General features: G+C 41.5%; 1 protein-coding gene across 2 annotated transcripts; it reads left to right on the forward strand.

The window, feature by feature from the left end:
* The first annotated feature begins 1,416 nt into the window (after positions 1-1,416).
* On the forward strand, positions 1,417-20,317 carry LOC111232177 (phospholipid phosphatase 2-like). 2 transcript variants are annotated; one of them, XM_022759573.1, is made up of 7 exons: positions 1,839-1,917; positions 2,290-2,483; positions 13,657-13,808; positions 14,030-14,292; positions 14,537-14,594; positions 15,757-15,933; positions 17,014-20,317. In XM_022759573.1, exons 2-7 carry the CDS (start codon positions 2,453-2,455, stop codon positions 17,170-17,172), a joined length of 840 nt encoding a protein of 279 aa, XP_022615294.1. In that variant the 5' UTR covers positions 1,839-1,917; positions 2,290-2,452; the 3' UTR covers positions 17,173-20,317. The 2 variants fall into 2 exon arrangements, with proteins under 2 accessions (XP_022615293.1, XP_022615294.1); XM_022759572.1 differs by lacking the exon at positions 2,290-2,483 and having other exon boundaries at positions 1,417-1,917.
* Positions 20,318-20,878: the final 561 nt, after the last annotated feature.

Genomic DNA, 20,878 nt, shown 5'->3' on the forward strand with positions numbered 1-20,878 from the left:
AAAATGTCAGGACTACCCTTCACAGTGCCTGTTGCATGCTCCCTGGATAAAACACAATATCTGGCCTCCAGTTCCTGACCCTGCCCTCAGCAGCCTGATTGCCTGGATCTCCAACTCTGAACACAATGAAAAAGTTCTGCTCTGATGAAGTGAGACACATGTCTGTATGATGAAGAAGACTGTCACAGCACAATATCTTTGTGAATAAAATGTATGAAGAAATAATAGTAAATATATTGTGTGGACCAGAGACCATTCTTCTCCTGTCTCTGAGTATATCTGTCAAGAAACAACCAGAAGGGGGCAGAGAAATTTCAGTTTTAAATGTTTTCCATGTACTGTTATACTCCATGCTGTTCTTTTTTGTACCTAGATATTCATTTATATGTTACTGGTGTTGCAAATGTGCATGTGCAAAGTCAAATAAAGCTGGAATACAGCATGTGCATGTAAGATTACCTGTTTATTCAAGGGTGCTGAACCAATAGACTTGGGGATAAACATGGTGTTTATCAAGCAAACAGAGTTAATTGTTAATACACACTCATGCCTCTAAAGTGCTGTATGCAGCCAGCAAGTGGTGGCCTGGTATTAGCCGCTGGTGAGGCTACATCCTGACTGCCTGGAGCAAAATAGCACTCTGGCTTGGAGTCATGCTGGTGTTAAGTCATGTTAATTTAGCCACAGCCCCAGCAGGGCGTATAAAAGTCTCTGCTTTTGATGAGCTGGAAGTTTTGTCCTCTACATTTTCTTGGACACCCACCAAGTGTGCTCAGCGTGGGTCCACCACCTCCCAGTGACATGAAGGTGATGACTAAGATGTTAGGAACTTATTTAGAATCTGTTTGCGTTCGAGTCCGCTCCCACATTAATCACTCTCATGAGAGGGAGAAGAGTAGGAAAAGGTGAAGTAGCCTATTCAACAGAACTGAGCAGCTCAAGTGTTTGCCCTGTGGGGCTTTAATGAGAAGTGCATGATGGGATAAGATCATGTAGGGCTCTCAGCTCTGATGACTTGTGAAATGGGGGCAGAGCTGAGTCACAGCCTTAACAGTGCATTTAAATCCCCACCATTGATTAAATCCAGATTACTTCAGATAATGCGGTCAAGTGTAAGTCATTTATTTCATATTATGACTTTTCTTTCTTTATTCCTTCCTGTTCTTTGACCTGACAGTGCAAGTTTGTACCTCGTTTACTGCCCTCACGCATCTCCTCTTGGTCTGATCTTCACAGTGTTTGAGTTATTTCTACACAGCAGACATTTAAAAAAAAAAAAAAGTTGGTTTGCAAGGCAGAGAGAAGAAAAAAAATTAAGCTAACCGCGAGGAGGTTTTCTCTCTTTCTCTTTGCACGCCTGTGCGTAAAAAAAAAAAACCGAGCCTGGCCATCAGATAGCCAGAGAGGAGCCAGAGGAGGAAGTTGGAAGGAGGGACCAATGTGGTGGTGTGTGCGGAGCGAGAGAAGAGTCTACAGCAGACTGGATTCACCGGACGCTTCCAGCTCTGTGAAATCGGAGGATCTCTTCAGTTCTGGCTTTGTCTCTGAAACAGTAATGCGCGCACAGGGACGCAAGACTCCAGAGGTGCTGCTTACCTGCTCAGCCACAAGTTTCTTACACGCTGTCGTTTGAAGAAAGCCACACACACACACACACACACACACCTATGCTGTCAATGTCAGCACAGGTAGCGAAGAGGATCCCGGAAGAACTCGTAGTGCAGGTTACCAGGTCGTTTGCTTAGCCTGCACTCCTTTTCCAAAGCGAGCGACCGCCGATGGACTTGTTTATCTTGTTGAAAAAGTAGTTATTCTCTCTTATACTATTGACTTTCAACTAAATGAACGGAAAGAAGATGAAGGATCTGAGGAAGAAGAAGTTGTACGTGGTGATGGACGTGCTGTGCGTTTTAGTTGGTAAGTTATGGTTCGTCAGCATGATCTGCATTTTATCTAGGAACTGCACCTTACTGTTGTCAGCAAGAACTTCCGATCAAATCTTTCTTGCCAGCAGTTTCTTGCCAGTAGCTCATGTGTTTGTGTGTTTTGCGCCCATGACATCAACTTGGGGATTTTTTTAATAATGGGACCAGCGCGTTTGTTTATTTGCATACACAAATGAAACGAACGCATGTTTCTAACCAGACAACAGATCCTCAGGAGAACACAGAAGTTTGTTTTGTTTTTTTTGTTTTTTTTTATCCCAGTATATCTTTAAAATGGAAATGAAGCAACTGGATTTCCATGCATGAGTCCAACACTAACAGAGCAACACGTTTGTTTATGCAGATCCCAACTGGAATATTGTCCGGGCTTCAGTGTGACATGAACTTGCACCATAAGGCCATAAACACAAGAGGAAATATTCTCATTCTCCTCACAGGCTTGCTGCATGCTCCAGCCCACTCACCAAAAACCTTTGCCGGACTTTTGCTGAGCCTCAGGAAGCTGAATGTTTGTTTATGGAAATTTGATATGCATGTGTGAGCCCCGCTTATTTCTCATTTTCTTCAGTATTTTGTCTGCCAGGAATCCTCTCAAGAATGTACAGACTTCCCCGCATTTCTCAAGATATTACTTCCACTTGTGTTCCACACACCATTGTTTTGCATGTAAATTCAGTTAGGATTCATTTTTCAAGGGACTGTATGCCTTTTTTTCCCTCTTCCATTGCTGTAGTAACTAGAGCAGATCATTATATTAGTTTCTGTCTCCTTCCCCCGTCTGGGCAATGAACAAATAATCAGATGTTGAAAAAAATGAATCATATTAGTGACGGATATTGTGGTTATTGTGATCAGCATCAGTCCTCCCTTTGTCTTTTGCCTTTAATCTGTAATGACTGCAACTGAAAAGGAAACGATAGAATGACCACGTTGTCATGAAAATAAGTATAAAGCATTCCATTGATTAATATCTAATTGTACAATAAAATGGGAATTAATCAAATATTTTACACATTAATTTATGAATCCACAAATAATTTGATGAAATTCCTTAGTATTTACTTAATTGATATTTAAATTAACAATAGAAATAATGTATATTAGAAGAATTTACAAATTAATATATTAATCAATCAATAAATAGGTGGGAAAAAAATGATAATGATAATGCGAGAACTACTACCGTCACAAGAATCTGTTTTCAGATACACCCCCACTGATAATGTGTGTATGCGGAATGTACCACTGTGGTGGGACATTGGTTTACTGTGTCAATGCCACAGGCCCGTGACAGACATGCATTGCATAATGGTGTGTGGTGTTTGGCGGCGTGTTAGTCCCTTGTTGTGCCTATGTTGGCGATAGCGGTGAAGCAGTGGTGGCGGGAGGATGGAGACTGGGGATGACGGCTCATGCATGTGCTGATCTGCTCTGCTGTGTGGTTTTCAGAGAAACCCCCCTCCCTCGGGCTTTTCAGAGAGCTGAGGGGTATTTTTTTTTTTTTCCATCTGTGGGAAGATATACAGACTGCTGAACTTGATAAGCCTCGCCATTTTGCTGTCACAAGTCTGGGATTAACGTCTGGGTTGGGTTTGGTCGGTCAGGTCTGGATGACTGCATCCCACCCTTTTGCCTCTCCCTTCCCTTTTGCCACCCACGTCACCCACCCAAATAATCATCAAGTCAACCCCAAGCTTAGGTTGAGGTTGCCCCAGCCATGTAGTAACAACCTGGTAGAGCATGTAATTATGCTGACCATTAGCCTATATGGAAGCAGACTTTTGAGTTGAGTTAGTCTGCATTTGTCTTGCGTGTGAATCTACTGATACTGAGTGTTATCCACTCTGATTAACAACTGCTACTTTTCTACCTGCTGCTCTTTAACTGAAGCCTTTATTTTTCCTACATTCACCTCTGACTGTAAATATTCATCTCCACTTTTGCACCTTACATCTAAGTCTCTTCAACCATCTTTTCTTAAGAAATCTCAGAGGCCAAATAAAAGCAGCACATACAATCACAGAGCGATTTTACTTTGCCATGCTTTTTGTCACCCACACCCTGCCCTGCCCAGGTCAAACTAACAACTGTTCGTATCATATGATTTGTTTTTTACAATGTTCAACACAATCACTGAACCCCTCAATAGAGAAATCTGATGCTAAGTGGCTGCCTAGAGCCAAGGAGTGGTTTGCTAACACTTCAGACACTAGATCAGTTGTATTATTGGTCTTGTATATAGCTAAGAAGCCTGTCTGATCTATCATGAAGGACAACTGTTGAACTGTTCAAATATCTGCTTTGGACTTGACGTTGTTGTTCAATTGTAAGCTTTTGACCTCCTTCTTTCCTCTCCATTCTTTTCTTTGGTATATCCCTCCCTCCCTCCCTCCCTCCCGCTCTCCTCCTCTGTCTGTGTAAATCTACACTCAGTGCAAATAGACGGTGGGTGTTGGCTCAGAGCACAGAGAGGAAAGACCAAGGTTAACCTCTCCCTGCCTGCAGCTCGTATTCGTAGGTGCAGTGCTGCAGGTGCATGTCATTTGAGAGTCAGAGGAGGAGCAAACGCTCTGCTCGCAGCATGACTCGGGTGCCGCTGTATGCGATATGAGCTGTGAGGTATGAGTAAGTAGTGTGTGACTAAATGGCCTTGGGGCTATGTACTGGTGCGACACATACTCACGCACACACTTTTTTTTTGTATACATACTCTTTGTTGTGCTGTTGAGTACACTGCAACAAACCAGTTCTGTGGAAAGTCTGTTATGTATGCGATGATGGACGCGTACACACTCACACAAATGTTTATTATATGCAGAGGGAGCAGTTAAAGTTCCCATTGTGTAATTATATTTTTAATTCACTGTGCTTTAAAGATGAAAGTGGGTTATAGTAATCATTAGTTTGCTTTATTACTCTCATATTTCTGACCAGGAGTTTCCTTTGTTATGAGTTCCATGGATATAATATCAGATACTTGCAGCCGCAGTCTGCTGACACAGCTTTGGGCTTGTTGGTTTGTCCTCCAGCTCAGGCCTCAAGTATGAGCCATTGGAGTTTCTGATTTTCCTTTATAGCTTGATTATCAGATTGTTCTCTGTGTTTTATTTAGTTATTGACCAATTCATTACCTGATAAGATAGAGCTTGCTTCCCAAAGCACCCCCTCTATTTCCTCCTATTATTTTTACCCTATTAGACTGTGATAACATTGTACGTATCCCCATGTTCTGTTCTTTGGCCTCGTTGGGTATCAGTTAGAGTTTGTTGGTGAAGCCGTGCTGCAGCGTCTCCAGGGAGCCGGGTCTCTCATGCAGTTGCGTTGGGAAGACTGATTGTCCTGAGTTCTCAGAGAAAAGCAGTGAATTCACTTGATGGGAATTGTTTTCCTCAGGAGAGCTGTGTCATGGAAACTGAAGCCCTTTTAACAAACAGGCACGTCCCTCTGAGAAATATGAGCCTAGTTTGTTGTGGTCGGTCTTTTTCTAATTATTTTAATTGCACAAGGATTTCCCGTTACCATGTAAAGTCTTTTATCAGTCATCCTGGATGAGGACCTTTTGTCATGGTGGTTTGTTTTGAATCATGACCACATTAGAGTTCAGACATTAAAGCCGCATTCCACAAAAGTCGACCCAGGACACAGCTGATCTCAAACATTTCAGTGGTGAGCTGGGAGACATTTTTTTTAATTCGGCGGAGCTGCTGGACACAATCAGTGAAATCAGTGAATCTGTACCTCTGATACTGTATGATTATGAGAATAATTGTTGTTTTTAGGATATTATTGATGAGAAAAATGACAAACCTTAGATTTAGCAAGCTCAGATCACCTATAAAAAACAGCCTGTATCATGTGGAAAAATGGATGAATACATGTGATACTGATATGAGAAATTTCTCTGGATCGTCTTGCACTCTGGAACAGGTTGCGCCTGCTGTTCTCACAGCACAAATGTAGCTTTCCAGTGTCATTTAATGGTAGATGATTGATTGCCATGCTGGAGAAGCACCTTCCGACATGTTTTATTCTTTCTATTAAAGTTAGAGAGAAAACGTTTGCATTGAGAGGGAAGCCCGAGTGAAAGAGGAGGAGCAAGAAGCACAGTTCTCATCTTGACAGGGACCAGGATTTTGGAAAAAATGTGCTCCTGATTTGGACAAACCCTTTCACTAACAGAAACACTGATGTGAGACAACAGCTAAACATAGTCCCACTTATGTACAGTAATCTTACTGCACTGTATATTTGGCATTAGGCAGACGTTTCGAAATGAAAACGCAGCATCACATTTAGGGAATTCTCAGAGAATCTCCGTAACATTTAGGATAGTTGTACTCACTTGAAGTCCTCCTGCAGGCCTTTTATGGTTTAGATTTAAACCTGTGTGGCCTACTACTTTGATCTCCTCCAAACCCAGACTCTTTGATGGCCAACCCAGATTTAGCTTCCCCTCCCACCATTCGTCCAACCTCGCCTGCCACTCTGTCTCCTTCTGCACTGCTTGGAGCTAAGCATGCGTAAATGATGGACAGAGTGAAACAGCGGGATTAAGAATAAAGAATGGGCCGCAGCAGCAGCAGGATTTGGTGTGACTGGTGAAGTTGGGCGTTCCTCATGTGAATTAGAATTCCAGAGGCCAGCGCCGGCGGAGGTTGTAGGCTCAGCACATACCTTCCACATTAGTCAGTCCAGCTTGGGGTGACAGTCAGAAAGAGGGAGTGTTTAGTTGTTTTGCTACTGCAAGTCATCTTTGAAAAGGTCTGTAACATCACCTGTGTTGGTCCACTACAGGGCTTTGGTGCCATAGGTTTCTTGCTCATTTCAAGTAATCATGTTTTGAAGTGGAGGGAGGAAACAAAAGAGAGAGAGAGAGGGAGGGAAAGAAAAAAAAAAAGTGGAAACACTGACTGCAGCTAAAAGAAAAAATGTTTGCCTCTGTGCTCGTCTACAGTGGGAGGAGAAGAGAGTTGAGAGACTGAGTCAGAGATGGAGACTTAAGAGCGACACAGGGATGAAAAATAAAGAGGCAAGAAAGGGTGTTAATGTGAGAGGATACAAGAGCTATCAAGAGAAGGAGAAACTGGATCGGAAAAGGGGAGAGAAATACACAAGGGGATAAAGAAACTCGCTGAGTGACCTTCGTGCTGGAAAGACGAGAAATGAGAGTGGAAGAAATTAGACGGAGAAGTGTTCTGGCAAATGTTCCAGCTGTGACCCTGAGGGAAAGTTTTCTACCAAGCAGGGCAGCCCAGGGGCATGAGAACAACGCACACACAGGCTTTACATGCCTTGAAAATATGCATGAAGAAAACCCATGTGTATGTTTTTCAAATGGAGGAGAATAATTGTCCACCCATGTGGTTCTGCAGGTGCAGCAGGTTATGTCAGAGAAACCAGGGCAAGTAGGTGTGAGGTACTCTCCAACTATTGGAGCAACTTCCAAATGATCGTGGTAGTTTAAGTCAAGGCGTCAACCTGTCTGTAGTGGGAAAATGGACTATGACAGGCAAATGTAGATGTGTGAGAGGGAAAGAAATGGGAGAAAAGGTCAGAAAAAAAACAGAGGCAGAGAGAAGACAAGCCTCGAATCTCAGCCCCAGAGTGCGATTGTGGTCCAAATGGTCCTGCGTAATTGCACATCTGCCAGCTAAATAAAGCACCATCCCATTGAGGCCTCTATATTTACAACAGAAGGAGAAGTGTGTGGGAGGACGCTGCAATCAAGAGAAGACAGGACAGACAGGAAGATGGAGCTGCAGAGAGAAGAATGAATGACTTTGAATAAGAGAGAAAAAAACCAGAATGGAGGATGTGAATCAGCAGTGGTGGAAGGAATGAAGGGAAGGGTGCAAAACTCCTCTTACACTGGCATCTTTGTTTGTCACTGGGGTTTCAATTAATGCTAAAATCTCCCATGATGCTCTTCTGACTGTTTTATTCTTCAGACCCTCTTTGACACGCAGTCATTGTCAATTACTCAGCTGTCTGTTACACTAATACCCATTTCATCAGGGGAGACACTGAGGAAGTCACTGCACATGGATCCTAATTTGCAGCCAGGTAAATGACAAGCCTTAAACTTCCCAAAATGCAATTGAAGCCTCAAAAATGGGTCTTCCTTTATCTGAGACAGGAAAGTTTCAGCTCTGCATCCTGCTCCTTCAAACAGGCTCCCATTAGGCACTCAGGCAGGAGATTTCTGACTGGCCGTCGGAGATTAGCTTCCTGGCTACATTCCAAACTGGCAGCATTTTCCGCCACTCCATCCGTAGCAGCAGGTGCCTAGAAAAAAGGTTCTCCTGTTTCCTAAACAAGTACCTCAACCTTTCCTCCATATCCTCTATATATATATATATATATATATATATATATATATATATATATATATATATATATATATATATATATATATATATATATATATATATATATATATATATATATATATATATATATATATATATATATATATATATATGTGTGTGTGTGTGTGTGTGTGTGTGTGTGTTCTTTTGGATTTTTTCACCAGAAAAATCCACCATAGGTGTCCGAGTTTAGCTCAAGTCAGAGACACTGCTCGGTCTTTAGGAGGAGACAGCTCTGGAGCAGAGTCAGTTTGGGTTGTGGGGTTGTCTTGTGGTATCCCGGAGACCTAGTTTGTCTGCAATTGGATCTATTTTTGCCTGTAAGCAGTATGTGTATTTGTGTGTCTGCTTTCCAAGAGAGTGGCTGGTTTGTTTCTTTAAGATATAATACACAGGAACACTGATCATAAGACACACACACACATACACACCTCAGGATGTACCACTCGTTCTGCCCATGACGACAGTCCAGACTTTTTACATCATTTCGTTTGAGCACTTTTATTTTCATCCAAACTTGTAATTTACGGCCAACAAGTTAAAGTCGGATGTCAGCTGAATTAGTGCTTCATTTATGAATACAGAAATGAAAAATTCATCCTTTTTTTTACAAGCCAGGGGAGGGTTATTTAAGGCCAGGTGCCCTGACTTCACTCAGTCTGTAAACTGTGTGGCTAACTGGCAAAATCCATGTTTGGTTATGAGGATTTAGTGAGCTAAAAAAAAAAAAGAAACCTGTAAAAAAAGAAAAAAACCTTTAGCATATGGCTAAATGGATGAATACACGTAATACTTGAGAATTCACTGTCGCAAAAAGTAATTTAACCGTTCGTGAGCATGTTAAGTGGGAGAAAGTATATTCCACTAGCCAGTGGCGTCTCTCTTTGAAGCTTTTCACTTAATTTTTCTGCCACTTCACTGTGATTAATGGCCCCACTCTGGCAAGTGTTAAAAGCTTCATAAAACAGTTTGAAGTTACAATACTATGTGACTCCAGTATAGAAACAATTATGTCCTTCTGCTGGTTCAAAGTGACATTTACCATGCTGTATTAAATAAACCAACATTCTCGTAGATTTTGTCCAGGCCAATCTTACACAAACCTTTAAAACATAATGTTAAATATTTATATGTGTTAGTATCCTCTCAAACAAGTCTTTCCTTTGTTGCTGTTTGCATTTCCAATGTGTTTTTCATGTTGCGCTAAATGCAAATATTCCGTGCTGCAGTTGGTATTGGCTGATGTCATGCCACCATGTCTCCATCAGCTGTCATGACAGAAAACCATGGATTCAACCCCCAAACCCCAAAGATGGACACAGTTTGTCTTCATTTCTGACTTCTGTTTTGAAATAGTTTTTAAGGTATTTGACATGCTGTGTAAATTTCAGTTGTCTCCATACTAGATACCGTTGAAAGAAACTGCTGAGAATTGTGAATTTCATGGCTTTTTCTTTCTTCGTTCTATTTTTAAAACCAAGCAATTGCAGAGAGACATTCAGTCCTTCAGAGAATATATCAGAACCTTGAAGTATTTGTCACAATAATATCTCCTGTAATGAAACTCTGAACGCAACCATTTGTCAGGAATGCTAAAACCAGCAGCAGTGGTTTCTTGACACACTGCTCTGTTCTTGACAGCTGGAAGCAGGATGCAGGATACAGATGCTGAAGCTGCCACCCCAAAAGCCACATCAGTAAATCCGTATCAGGGTGCTCCCCTGAGGCGCCTGAGAGAGGATGTCAGTTAAATACAAGAGACCCTATATAGTGCTGTGGTTTTCACAAACTGGATTCTGGTGGTGCTAAGAGGAAAATATACGGAATAAGACCTTATACCCTGGTTCACCATGTCCTGACATGGCTGCTAGACGTGTAAACAGGGATTCAGTGGGCATCTGGTGGTTAGCTACCATGGAGGGACAGGTGCCAGGCAGCTGCTGTTGCAAGTTACAACATGAAACTTTGCACATCCACAACAGCAAAGGGTAACCATTAATATAAAATATAAACTTAATAAATCCCCTCGAGCCATTCTATAATAACTTTGCCTAATGCTGGAGAGTAACATTTTGAAGTCTGAACAGCGTTTGATAGCTGATGTTGACATTTAGCATTTCACCTTTCATTTTTGTTTTGTGCATAACTCAGAAGTGTCGAAACCTGTCAGCAGCCCACATCTTCTAAGTTTTACTAAAACATTCAGTGCTGAAATATTGCATTTGGGTAGTGATCCCTCCCCTTTTTAAATGTTGTAAGAAGATTGGAGCTTTTTGTGTATTAGACACCATGTTGAAATGAATTGGTATTTCTTTGTTTGTGCAGTCTAAACCCAGCTCTTCCAAGGTCGGGTTACGAGGTGTCCATGTGCGATGATGTGTTTATCCTAATGAACGCTATTGTGTATTCTCTTCTAAAAAAAACACAAAGCTTCTGTTTTGCAGCTGCACTTCCCCCACTGAGCCAATGAGACTCTTTGTCTCTACAGTGTCTGTGAGACACATGTGTGCAGTTGGCATGTCACTAAACAATGTCTGTGCTCATCTCATTGGATATATGCAATGTCAGACGAGAGCAAGACACTGTATGGCATTGTAAAGGTGTGATGGTGTATTGTTTATTGTGAATCACAGTTTTTATTAGGGGAATTTCTTGGCTTGATTTCTTAATTAGTGGTTTATTACAAACCTATTGGACCTGGAAAAACTGGGTTTCATTCTCTCTTTCAGTGTCCCATATCAAAACACTGTCAAAATTTAAAGGATTAACATGTCATACATTTTTTTGAACAATCTGCTCTGTCCTAGTGTTTCAAACCTTTATTATTCATTGAAAAATGCTGTAAGTATTTGACTCTATTCATACATTTACAGTAGGCTGTTGTTCCATATCCATCATGAGAGGTTTCTGGGTGGAGTTAAACCCGGTGTTACAGACTGTTCACCTCAGCTGAATCTTGATCCACCATCCAGTTGTATATTTTCCCTCAGTCTCAGTCTTCAGTATATGTGGACTCTTGGTCTCTCATCAGTCAGTCTCGCTGGAAGTCCTCCTGGAATTATGTCAGCTGCACACATTTTTTGAAAGAATGGGAGGGGTGCACTGCTCATGTACACAGAAATGTAATACTATTGGTGAGCGCAGTGCTTTTCCACTACTGTTTTTCTTGCATTTAGTATGGGGCTGTATGGCATTTCCATAGTGCCCCCAAGGGCGTGTGCCGATATAGCGTTTTTTTCTGAGCGCTCCGCGTTTTTTAGTGCGGCTGCTCAGAGCGCTTCTAGTTGAAAATCTCTGAACTTTTCAGAAAGACGCTGATGTCGTACCTGTAACTCCTTTTAGGGCAGTCTATCAGATGGGGCTAGACTCGTCACCTTGGCAACCAAGAAAATGGAGGAGAAGTTAGTCTTGGCTGTTTATGGGGAACTTTACAACATGTCGTATAGAAACCACCACAAAAGAGACAGAAAAACCAAATGGTCCAACTCTATGGCAGTAGTAATATTCTGTCAAGATATTGTTGCCATAGACACAAAACCCACGCGCATATGGACACGCGCCCAGTCTGTCTGCTATGGTGGTGGTGGATGTCAGGGTGGAGAATAAATTCCTCACTAGAGCTACAACTCATAATAATTTTTCATCAATTCAACCGTTAATTATTTACTAGCCTAATTTTAAGTATACAATAAAGATGGGCTAAATATCTGTCACAACCAGGCTCCCAGAGCCCACATTTTTGTCTAAGATGTTTTTGTTTTCTGAGAGTCACTGATGCCACAAAAGTAAGAATTTACAGTGATATGTAGCCTAATGGAGAAAAGCTACTAAATCCTACATTTGTGAAGCTGAAACCAATAAATGTTTCACATTCTGACTTGACCAGAATGACTGCTCCATTACCAAAATGATTTGTGTCCACTGAATAATTGGATTAGAGGTGAAATGATTAGTCAGCTGATAGTACAGTTGCCTGACTGACAGAAAATGAGTTGCAACTATTTAAATCATCAGTTAATCCTTTGATTAATTTTTAAGCAAAACTGCTGGAAATGACTTGCTTTGACTTGCTTAAATGTAAGTATTTGTCATTTCTCTAAGTCATCTGTGATAGTAAAATGAATATATGTGGGTAATTGTCAGATTAATAGGTAATGGCAATAACCATTAGTTACAGCCTAAATTGGATAATTTATTGATTAACTAATTATTTTGTCAGTGCTCCACTTTTACTAAGGCCTAAGGTTGGAAGAATCACCTCCGGCTTTGCAGCTGTGCAAATTAGGTTTTTCTCCCACATCCTGTGTCTGCCTAGAGTCATAGTCCAGCCCAAATCTCTTTATTATGAAACACGCCCCACTATAGCCTTGAAGAGGGGAAGTAAAAACTTAGAGGCTAGGTCAGTTTGGACTACAGAAGTTAGAATAGATTCCAGTGGAAAAGAAATATCAAAATGCCCAATGTGACTTCTCAAACCTCTCTCGCAACATATTCCACTTCTCTGCTGTCTGTTTATAGCCAGTAGGTAATATATGTTTTCAAAAGGGATGAGCAAGAGATTGTCTTCAAAATGCATTCATTAGCCTGTGTTATACCTATTTCTGAATGTACTTAAGTTTTACTACATACACACACACACGAGTGAAGGGAGTTTGTCTGTACAAGAGAGAGAGACAGAGGAAGAGAGTGAGTGAGTATTTTTGGCACAGATGTTTTGAACGTCTCAAGGACACCATTCGTGCTTTCAGAAGCCTTAAGCAGCTATATTTGGTCTCATTTTTGCACACAGCCACATCATCCAAAAGAGTTGTGTGTGTTGTGTCTGCATTAATTTGTGTACCGTGTAAGTGTTTGTACAGTCCTGTGTCTACTGGGCGCGTGTGTGATGTGTAACTTCACATATGCCCGTGCATGCCGGTGTATATAAATACTATGTTCCACTGTGTATTTTGGTAATTCCTTGCTGTGCATTTCTGCCCTGACATTTAACTACCAAATGTTTTCTTTCTCCTTGTGGGTTGTTTCATCATTGTGATTTTAGACCTTGAGGTCCGGAGGGAGAGAGAAAACAATTTAGCTATCTGTAAATGTTAGAGAAACATTTTCACTTCCCAACTTAGGAACTGATGTAATGTCTGAAAACCTGTAGAAAAAGAGACAGATGTTATTCCAAACATTTTTTTCTCAAATATCTAAGTCCATTAACTTGGATAATCCAGTTTCTTGGCAATGACCAAGCTTCAGATATTACACATAAACCCCAAAAGCATTGTTTCTCCAAATATAGTGAAAATTCACTTCGCTTCATTTATGATCCAACCCATTCTGTTATTTCATTTCAGCGGCACTGCCCTTCATCATTATGACCATCGTGTACAAGCCATATCAAAGAGGTGTTTACTGTGACGATGAGAGCATCATGTACCCTCTAAAGCCAGACACCATCACTCATGGCATGCTGGCAGCCGTCACCATCTCCTGCACTGTCATCATTGTAAGTTTTACAAAGAACATCAATCTCCCCTCTCTGCTCAATTGGAGTTTTATTCCTTTTCACCTCAGTAAAGCCAAAATCAAGGAAATTTTACTGGATTTCACTCATTTAACAACATCCTGTGCTATTTGCTCCATTACTAAATGGCTTTTAGGAACTGGGCAAAGTGTTGATGTATAAGGACGAAAAACAAACCCTCGCTGTTCTTCTTCTTCCCTCAGATCTCCTCTGGAGAGGCTTATCTGGTTTACAGCAAGAGGATTTACTCTAATTCAGACTTCAACCAGTATGTAGCTGCACTCTACAAGGTAGTGGGCACCTTCTTGTTTGGAGCATCTGTCAGCCAGTCGCTGACCGACCTTGCCAAGTACACTATCGGCCGCCCGAGGCCTAACTTCATGGCTGTATGTACCCCTAAGATCTGCATGGGATACATGCAGGTGATCAACTGCACTGGCAACGCACAAGACGTCACAGAGTCCAGGTAAGAGGAGAAGAACAGGGTATTATATTTGGAACATTGTGCTTAGAGAAGAAAATATGTTTAAATTAAAAAAAAAAAAAAACAATGAAACTGATATTAATTAGGACACTTATTAACCAACATGCCAGAAGAAAGAGAAAGTGAGACATTGTTTAATACTGTTTGGGGAATTGAATCCACATGATGCAAATGAGATGCCTCAGTGTAAAATGTAAAGTTACATTTGATTCTCTGTCTTTTCCAGATTGTCCTTCTACTCTGGTCACTCCTCTTTTGGAATGTACTGCATGCTCTTCCTCGCAGTAAGTGCAGCACATGAGCCTCAATCCATCACTAAAAGACCTAAAACACAATGTAAATATGCATATCTGTGTACAGTAAATATGGGAATATCTCACTGTGAATCAGGCATAACATTCCCCAGAGGGGCTCAGCTGAGAAACAGGCTTTTGCATTTGAACCTGTACTCCGGGCTAATTTTTGAGAAGATGAAAAGGATCGTAAAGCCACTTTGTGCCTGTGGACACAAAAAGGACAAGGCAAGAGTTCAGAGGAAGAAGGTGGATATGTGAGAGGAATAATCTGGAGGCCTCTGCTGCCTTTTTCCCAGCAATGATGAAGGCGAAGCATGTGCTGTGTTCTGTCTTCCAGGTCTATCCAGTTCATTACCCTTGGCCCCATCTCTTTCTGTTAAAAGCCAGGCACCAGTGCTAGACAGCAAGTTTCAAGAGGCCAAGCAAAGCAACATTGTTCAGCTCAAAGAAAATAGAATTTCAAAGAGAAAACAGAATCTCTCCAGCTAGTGTCCAGTTCCTGTCAGTGGTTCAGTCTGCACTCTCTGTTTTGCCAGGCAAATACTGAAAACAAACAGAGCTAAGCTGTGATATCCAGCCTGAGTCATGTGTTTCTGAAAAATTCTCCTGCAGTGTTCAGTGGAGAGTGTGGCAGGGGGACTGTTGTGTGATGCCAAATGTTGCACCTTCGACAGTAACCTAGCAGAAGCCCAGAGAAGTCTGTACTGTTGCCAGGTTCATAATTTCTTGGCGTCTGCTGCTTACCAGTAAAAAAACTAGGGTTTCAGTCCAGAGTGGACATAAATAAGACTCGGCTAATACTCAGCACCTTTTCACACTTCAATCCAATTTGAGGCATACCAGCCACTGTTTCTGCATTAGGGAGACACAAACTGATGCTCTAAATAAATAGGCTTTTATTATCGGTGTCTGGAGTGAAAACTGACAATACAGCAGACAGATAGAAGATAGTACAGCAGACTATGTATTTAAGCAATTATAGAGACTGCAAAATATAAATTTGACTGCTTCATCAGGCTATATCACTGTTTATGTCACTGCAAATAGATCCTGAACTCTCTCTTTTCTTTCTTTTTCTTTCTTCTCTTTCCCCTCATCCCCAAACAATCTACCACCCCCTGCTCTTCTTCCTCTCTGATCCCCACTCCAGCTTTACGTGCAGGCGAGACTCGTGGCTAAGTGGGCCAGACTTCTCCGGCCCACCATCCAGTTCTTCCTGGTGGCCTTCGCGGTGTATGTGGGTTACACCCGAGTCTCTGATTACAAGCACCACTGGAGCGACGTGTTGGTGGGGCTGCTGCAGGGAGCGCTTGTTGCTGTACTCAACGTGAGTCTCCAAGACAACATCATTCAAGAAAAGCACTGCAGAATTTGAGAGCTTCTACGTGATACTTCCATGATATTAGGAGAGTCAGCACTTCCCCCAAATGATGCTTCTATGATCTGGTGTCTTGTCCTGAGCAGCTCTAAACATTTTTTGGCAATTTACATAAGCATTTATCTCATACAGATAAAAATAAAAAAAAGTGTTTATCATCAGCTTTTATTCAAAACATTTAACTCTTATTTTTAGAAATAATGCACGTCATTCTCTGTGAAGCCTTTCCAGCCTTATACCTGTTGACATTTTAACTTTGAGTCTAACTCCTGTGGTTTCAGGCTTTAGGAAAATTAAACATGGGTGGGACTGTCCGGATCATAAGAATCACATTTAATGGAGATCTTACGGTTAATGCTACTCAGCTTCAAAGCAGAACAGATGCTGATGAATCCATATTTCAGCTTTATGTCATTTTCACAGGAAAAATATGTATGGACAGGAAGTATGAAGGGAGTGTGACAGCAACAGCGTGTGACTTGACACAAACCCACACACTTACACTGGCAGGTTCTCAGGCAATAAGTCCATTCTCCCCACTCCATCCAGCTGGGCTTCTTTATTGTTTGGCCACTTCCCTGTTTTGATTGAACCACTGTCAGCACCGCCTTGTGGAAATTCTGGAATGGTAGAGTGTGTGTGTGTGTGTGTGTGTGTGTGTGTGTGTGTGTGTGTGTGTGTGTGTGTGTGTGTGTGTGTGTGTTTCCATGTATGATTAATTGGGAAGTGAGCCCGCACTTTGGCCTTCACAGTGCTGTGTGCAATTAGAGACCCTCCTGGGCATAGTGTTTTATGGCCTATAGGGGTTGTGCCTGCTTTCTGTGTGTTCCTCTCAGATGTGCATGAGTGTGTAAGTGTTAGTGTGTCACTTAACAGCTGTGCACAGACCTGTCCAGACATATTTAATCACAGTTTCCAGCCCTGCCCTTACCTCCTCTGTATCCCTCACATGCTTGACTCTCCAATCTCTGTGGGGAAAAATATCCCCTAGGTGACCAAAACTATCCTCTCTTCTCCTCTCTCCTGCAGGTGCGCTTTGTGTCGGACTTCTTTAAGAAGCGTCCTGCACGTTGCACTAGCCAAGACACGGCTGATAGCGATGAGCCAGAGAGGAAACCCAGCCTGCAGATCGCAGATTCCGATCACACCAACCATTACAACTATCACCACAGTCCTGGCCCTGTGTGATAGTGGGACTGACGCTGGGGAACAAAGGCTGCAGCCTGCAGACCCCAAACCTGTGTGATAGGGTCCAATCCAGGGGCTTCAACCTTGATTGTGCAGTTGACAGTGTTTAGTTTAGGGAATAACCTGAGTCACCTGCGGACTCTGTAGGCTGCTTACTGCAGGCTCCTGATGCCATGTGAGACATTCTATGAAATGTAAAATTTTGGAGTGTCTATATAAGGGCTGGTTGCAGACCAGCCCTTATATGTATTTCTTTTTGAAAGGAGTAGGGAGTTAGGCATGTAGTCTGTAGCTTGCAGCCTCCAAGCCCCCAGCTCCCTCCCTTTGTGCAAACCACTCATCCCCCACCTGCTCCCCAACCACTGGACTGACTGAGGGGGCTGCATCCCATTGCAGGGTCTCTGAGCCCCCTCTCAAGGACACCATGATGACCTCCTTTTCTCCTGTAAGAGAGAGAGGAGCATATTGTTTTTAAGACATCGTTGTTGATGTTAAAGTGTATTTGCTTAAAGCTGCATTGAGCGAAAAACTCCAAGCCTACAGCAGCAAAAGTGTGATATACCTGTTGCCTTATTAAGTGTCTGTGGCTAATGTTTTAGCAAACAAGTGACACAGCAGTAGCAGAGAAGCATGGGCGTGCCAATTACAGTCCTTTTCTGGCCCTCTGATGAATGTAAGTCTGATGTTCACTCTGTTTATGCCCATATTAGCCAACCAACTTGCTCTCTTTGGCTTGTTTGAAGTTTCACTTACTTTATCAGGCACGTGTTAAATTAATCTCACCGCATTGCTGGAAGTAGCTAGCTAGGAACAGCTGCCCACAGTTTTATGTAATGTGTCAGTAAGAGCTGTTGGATTTTGGTGAACCAAAACAACAATCTGGAAGTGCCTGAAAAATGTAGTGATCAGGGATTGGAAGATCTGGGTGTTGATTCACAGAGAGATTAGCAGTAGTCGTCTTCTCTTTTTACAATACTATCAAATGTATCGCTTAATGGAGCTTTAATGTGTTTTGTATGTTTTTAATTTCCATATACAGAGTTTAATTTAGTCCATTGTTAGTGCACCTTAAGCTGGTTACACATTAGAAAACTGCTGCAAATAATAACAAATTGTTGAAATGGAAGTCAGTTCACAGTAGATGAGCTAATTTCTTTTCATATATCAAGGCTCACAGGCTAAAAATGTCAGCTGCAGGCCATCCCAAAGCTGCTTTGAAAGGAGATGTATATCAACCTGACCAACATTCCACACTATAAGCAGCATTCAGAGATAATCCTTTGATCTGAACTTAGCTCGCAATACATTCCTGCCACGTCTCCTAACTGCCACACAAACAAAGGTCTGGGTATCCTAACAATACCAATACAAACAGTAAGATGTTTTTTAAGTGACTATTCAGGTTTGTCCTTCCTCATGACTCACTATTTAGACCAAGCCTGATTCACTAGTAGCCTACCAGAGATTTCATCTCCCAGCAGTTATTCTATCCTTTAGTGACTGCTGTGCTGTATCACTGCCCAGGTCCAGATAAGTGTCTGACCTATCCAGAGAGAGTCAGATTCACCTTCAACACTAGTGATGCTTTTTCAAAAATGTATAAATTTAATTGTGGAGTTTGTGATTGGTTCATGTTTCCCCTGTGTGTAATGGACTGCAGAAGTAGAAACCATTGATGCAGATAACTTTAATTTCTGTTGGACTTCATGTGTCATACCACTACATAATACTATACCGCCAATCAAATATTAAGAAATTTGGCCTCTGTTTTTTTGTTTGTTTTGTGTTTTGTTTATTGTTTTTTTTCTGTTTTCTTTTCTTTTTTGTTTTTTTGTTTGTTTGTTTTCTGTCTTATTGTGTCTGTTTTTTTATTTCTTAAATAATAGTAATCAAAGAAGGATGAGACAACCATTTTGAAAATGGTGTTTAATTTATTTTAAGTACAAGAAGTTGTGTATTAACTCTAATATGGTTGGAATTGCCAGCGCTGTTAAGGTTTTTGTGCAATCACCCCTGCTTGCCACTATGAGCCACAAATACTGTACTATGTACTATCTACTAATACTATGAGACACGTTTCATGTTCTGTGAAGGATGTGTACATATATATATATATACTTGTTTGTTTGTTTTTTCACATGTAGGTAAGTTTTAATTTCACCTGTACAGTGTGCTTTGGCCTGTGCCTTCACAGACTGGTGCCTGTTTGAGTTGCCACACAAACGGATCCAATTCCAGGTCCAAACATAAGCCAGATGCCTTGGCAGGGCTTTTAAAGGGCTGTTGTAATGATAAAAGGTTACATACCCAACTTTGTTTTTGAAGCTAGTAAGCTTCATTCCCACTTCAAAGAGTAGTCTATGTTCCTTTTCCCCTTCCTGTGTTGATAGATGGGGTTAATTTGTGAATAAGGTCTCCTGTACAGTTCTTGTACAGCATGTAGACCCCTGGAGGACTGACAACAGATCAGATGGACCTCAAACTTGATAGGGGGGAAGCAGGAAGACAGAGAGAGAATCTCACCTGGTAGTGATTGTGAGGCCCTGGAGCAGAGCTGGGTCTAGGGAGAGGGTTAGGAGTAGGGGTGTGGGGGTATTCCATGGTGAACCTTGGTCCCTGGGGACTTCTACACATTTAAAACACAGATTTACAACAAGAAACAGCTGGATCTGGTTGCAGTGAAGTGCCGTGCCATGCCTGCCCCCCCCCTCCTGCTCCCTACATCTAAATCATCTGTGCGTTACTGCAGCCAGACTAATCGCCCAAATGAGAATGAGGATGTAGAAACGTCATGGCACTTGATTCCCCTCTAGTTATGTGGAAACCAAGCTTCTCAGCTGGTAATGTGGCTTCATGTGTTTTCATGCTTTACTGGATTAGTGCTTTAGAATGGGCACTGGTCAACTTGTAGCTATGGTTAATGTTGTGTTTGCTTTTGTTCATAGATTATATCTATAGTCTCTAAATCAGAGAATTTTAAATAAAGATATAATCTGCATTCAGTTATATTGTTTTGTTTTAATATATATTCATTTAAATCACTGATTTTATGACCATCACAGTACGCCTTCTAAACTGTTGATGCCAAGATTTTGAACCTTAATATAGTTCATATCTACAGTACTTGATGGGTGGTGATGGTAAACACGTGTCTGCAAAAAGGAATTTTACCCCTTTTGGGTCACAGATAATGAAATCTTTGACATTAAATATAATAAACTACATTATTGCAGCAGCAAAATTTCAAGATGTTCTTGGCAAGCACACTGTAGTTGTGATTGCCAGCATTTTTTCATCAGAATGATTAAAAATTCTTCATCTAAGGTAAAAAGGTCGACACACTTCAAATGAGTTTCGTAACAATGCGCGTAAGGCACCGTTGGTTTCATGCCATAATCTTTGTGTGGAAATGGTATAATTCATAGTGGATCCACCACAATGGCAGAAACCCAAGTACAGAAAAAAAAAAAATAGATGTTCTCACTTATCTCAAGTGCTGTTTTGCAATGCAAAAGGTTCTTGCTTTATTGGCCCGATTTTAAGATATGCATCTTTGGAATTACTGCATCCACCCCAGTAAGCACACAAGTGAGAGGAATTTAGTTTGTGGTGATCAAAACATACAAAAATTCCTCAGTAAAATTACTTTCCAGAAACAGTGTCTGTGTTACTCTGGGTGATCCACAGAACACACACATTTTTCTCA

This window comes from Seriola dumerili, unplaced genomic scaffold (genome assembly GCF_002260705.1).
Source record: "Seriola dumerili isolate Sdu_G_001 unplaced genomic scaffold, Sdu_1.0 BDQW01000322.1, whole genome shotgun sequence".
NCBI classification, from domain to species: domain Eukaryota; kingdom Metazoa; phylum Chordata; class Actinopteri; order Carangiformes; family Carangidae; genus Seriola; species Seriola dumerili.

Excerpts from the sequence above, each read along its gene's own strand:
- LOC111232177 (XM_022759572.1), top strand. The coding sequence starts at position 1,842 with ATGAACGGAAAGAAGATGAAGGATCTGAGGAAGAAGAAGTTGTACGTG. Across the intron at positions 13,809-14,029 it reads TCTCCTGCACTGTCATCATT|ATCTCCTCTGGAGAGGCTTA; the intron begins GTAAGTTTTACA and ends TTCTTCCCTCAG. Across the intron at positions 15,934-17,013 it reads CGCTTGTTGCTGTACTCAAC|GTGCGCTTTGTGTCGGACTT; the intron begins GTGAGTCTCCAA and ends TCTCTCCTGCAG.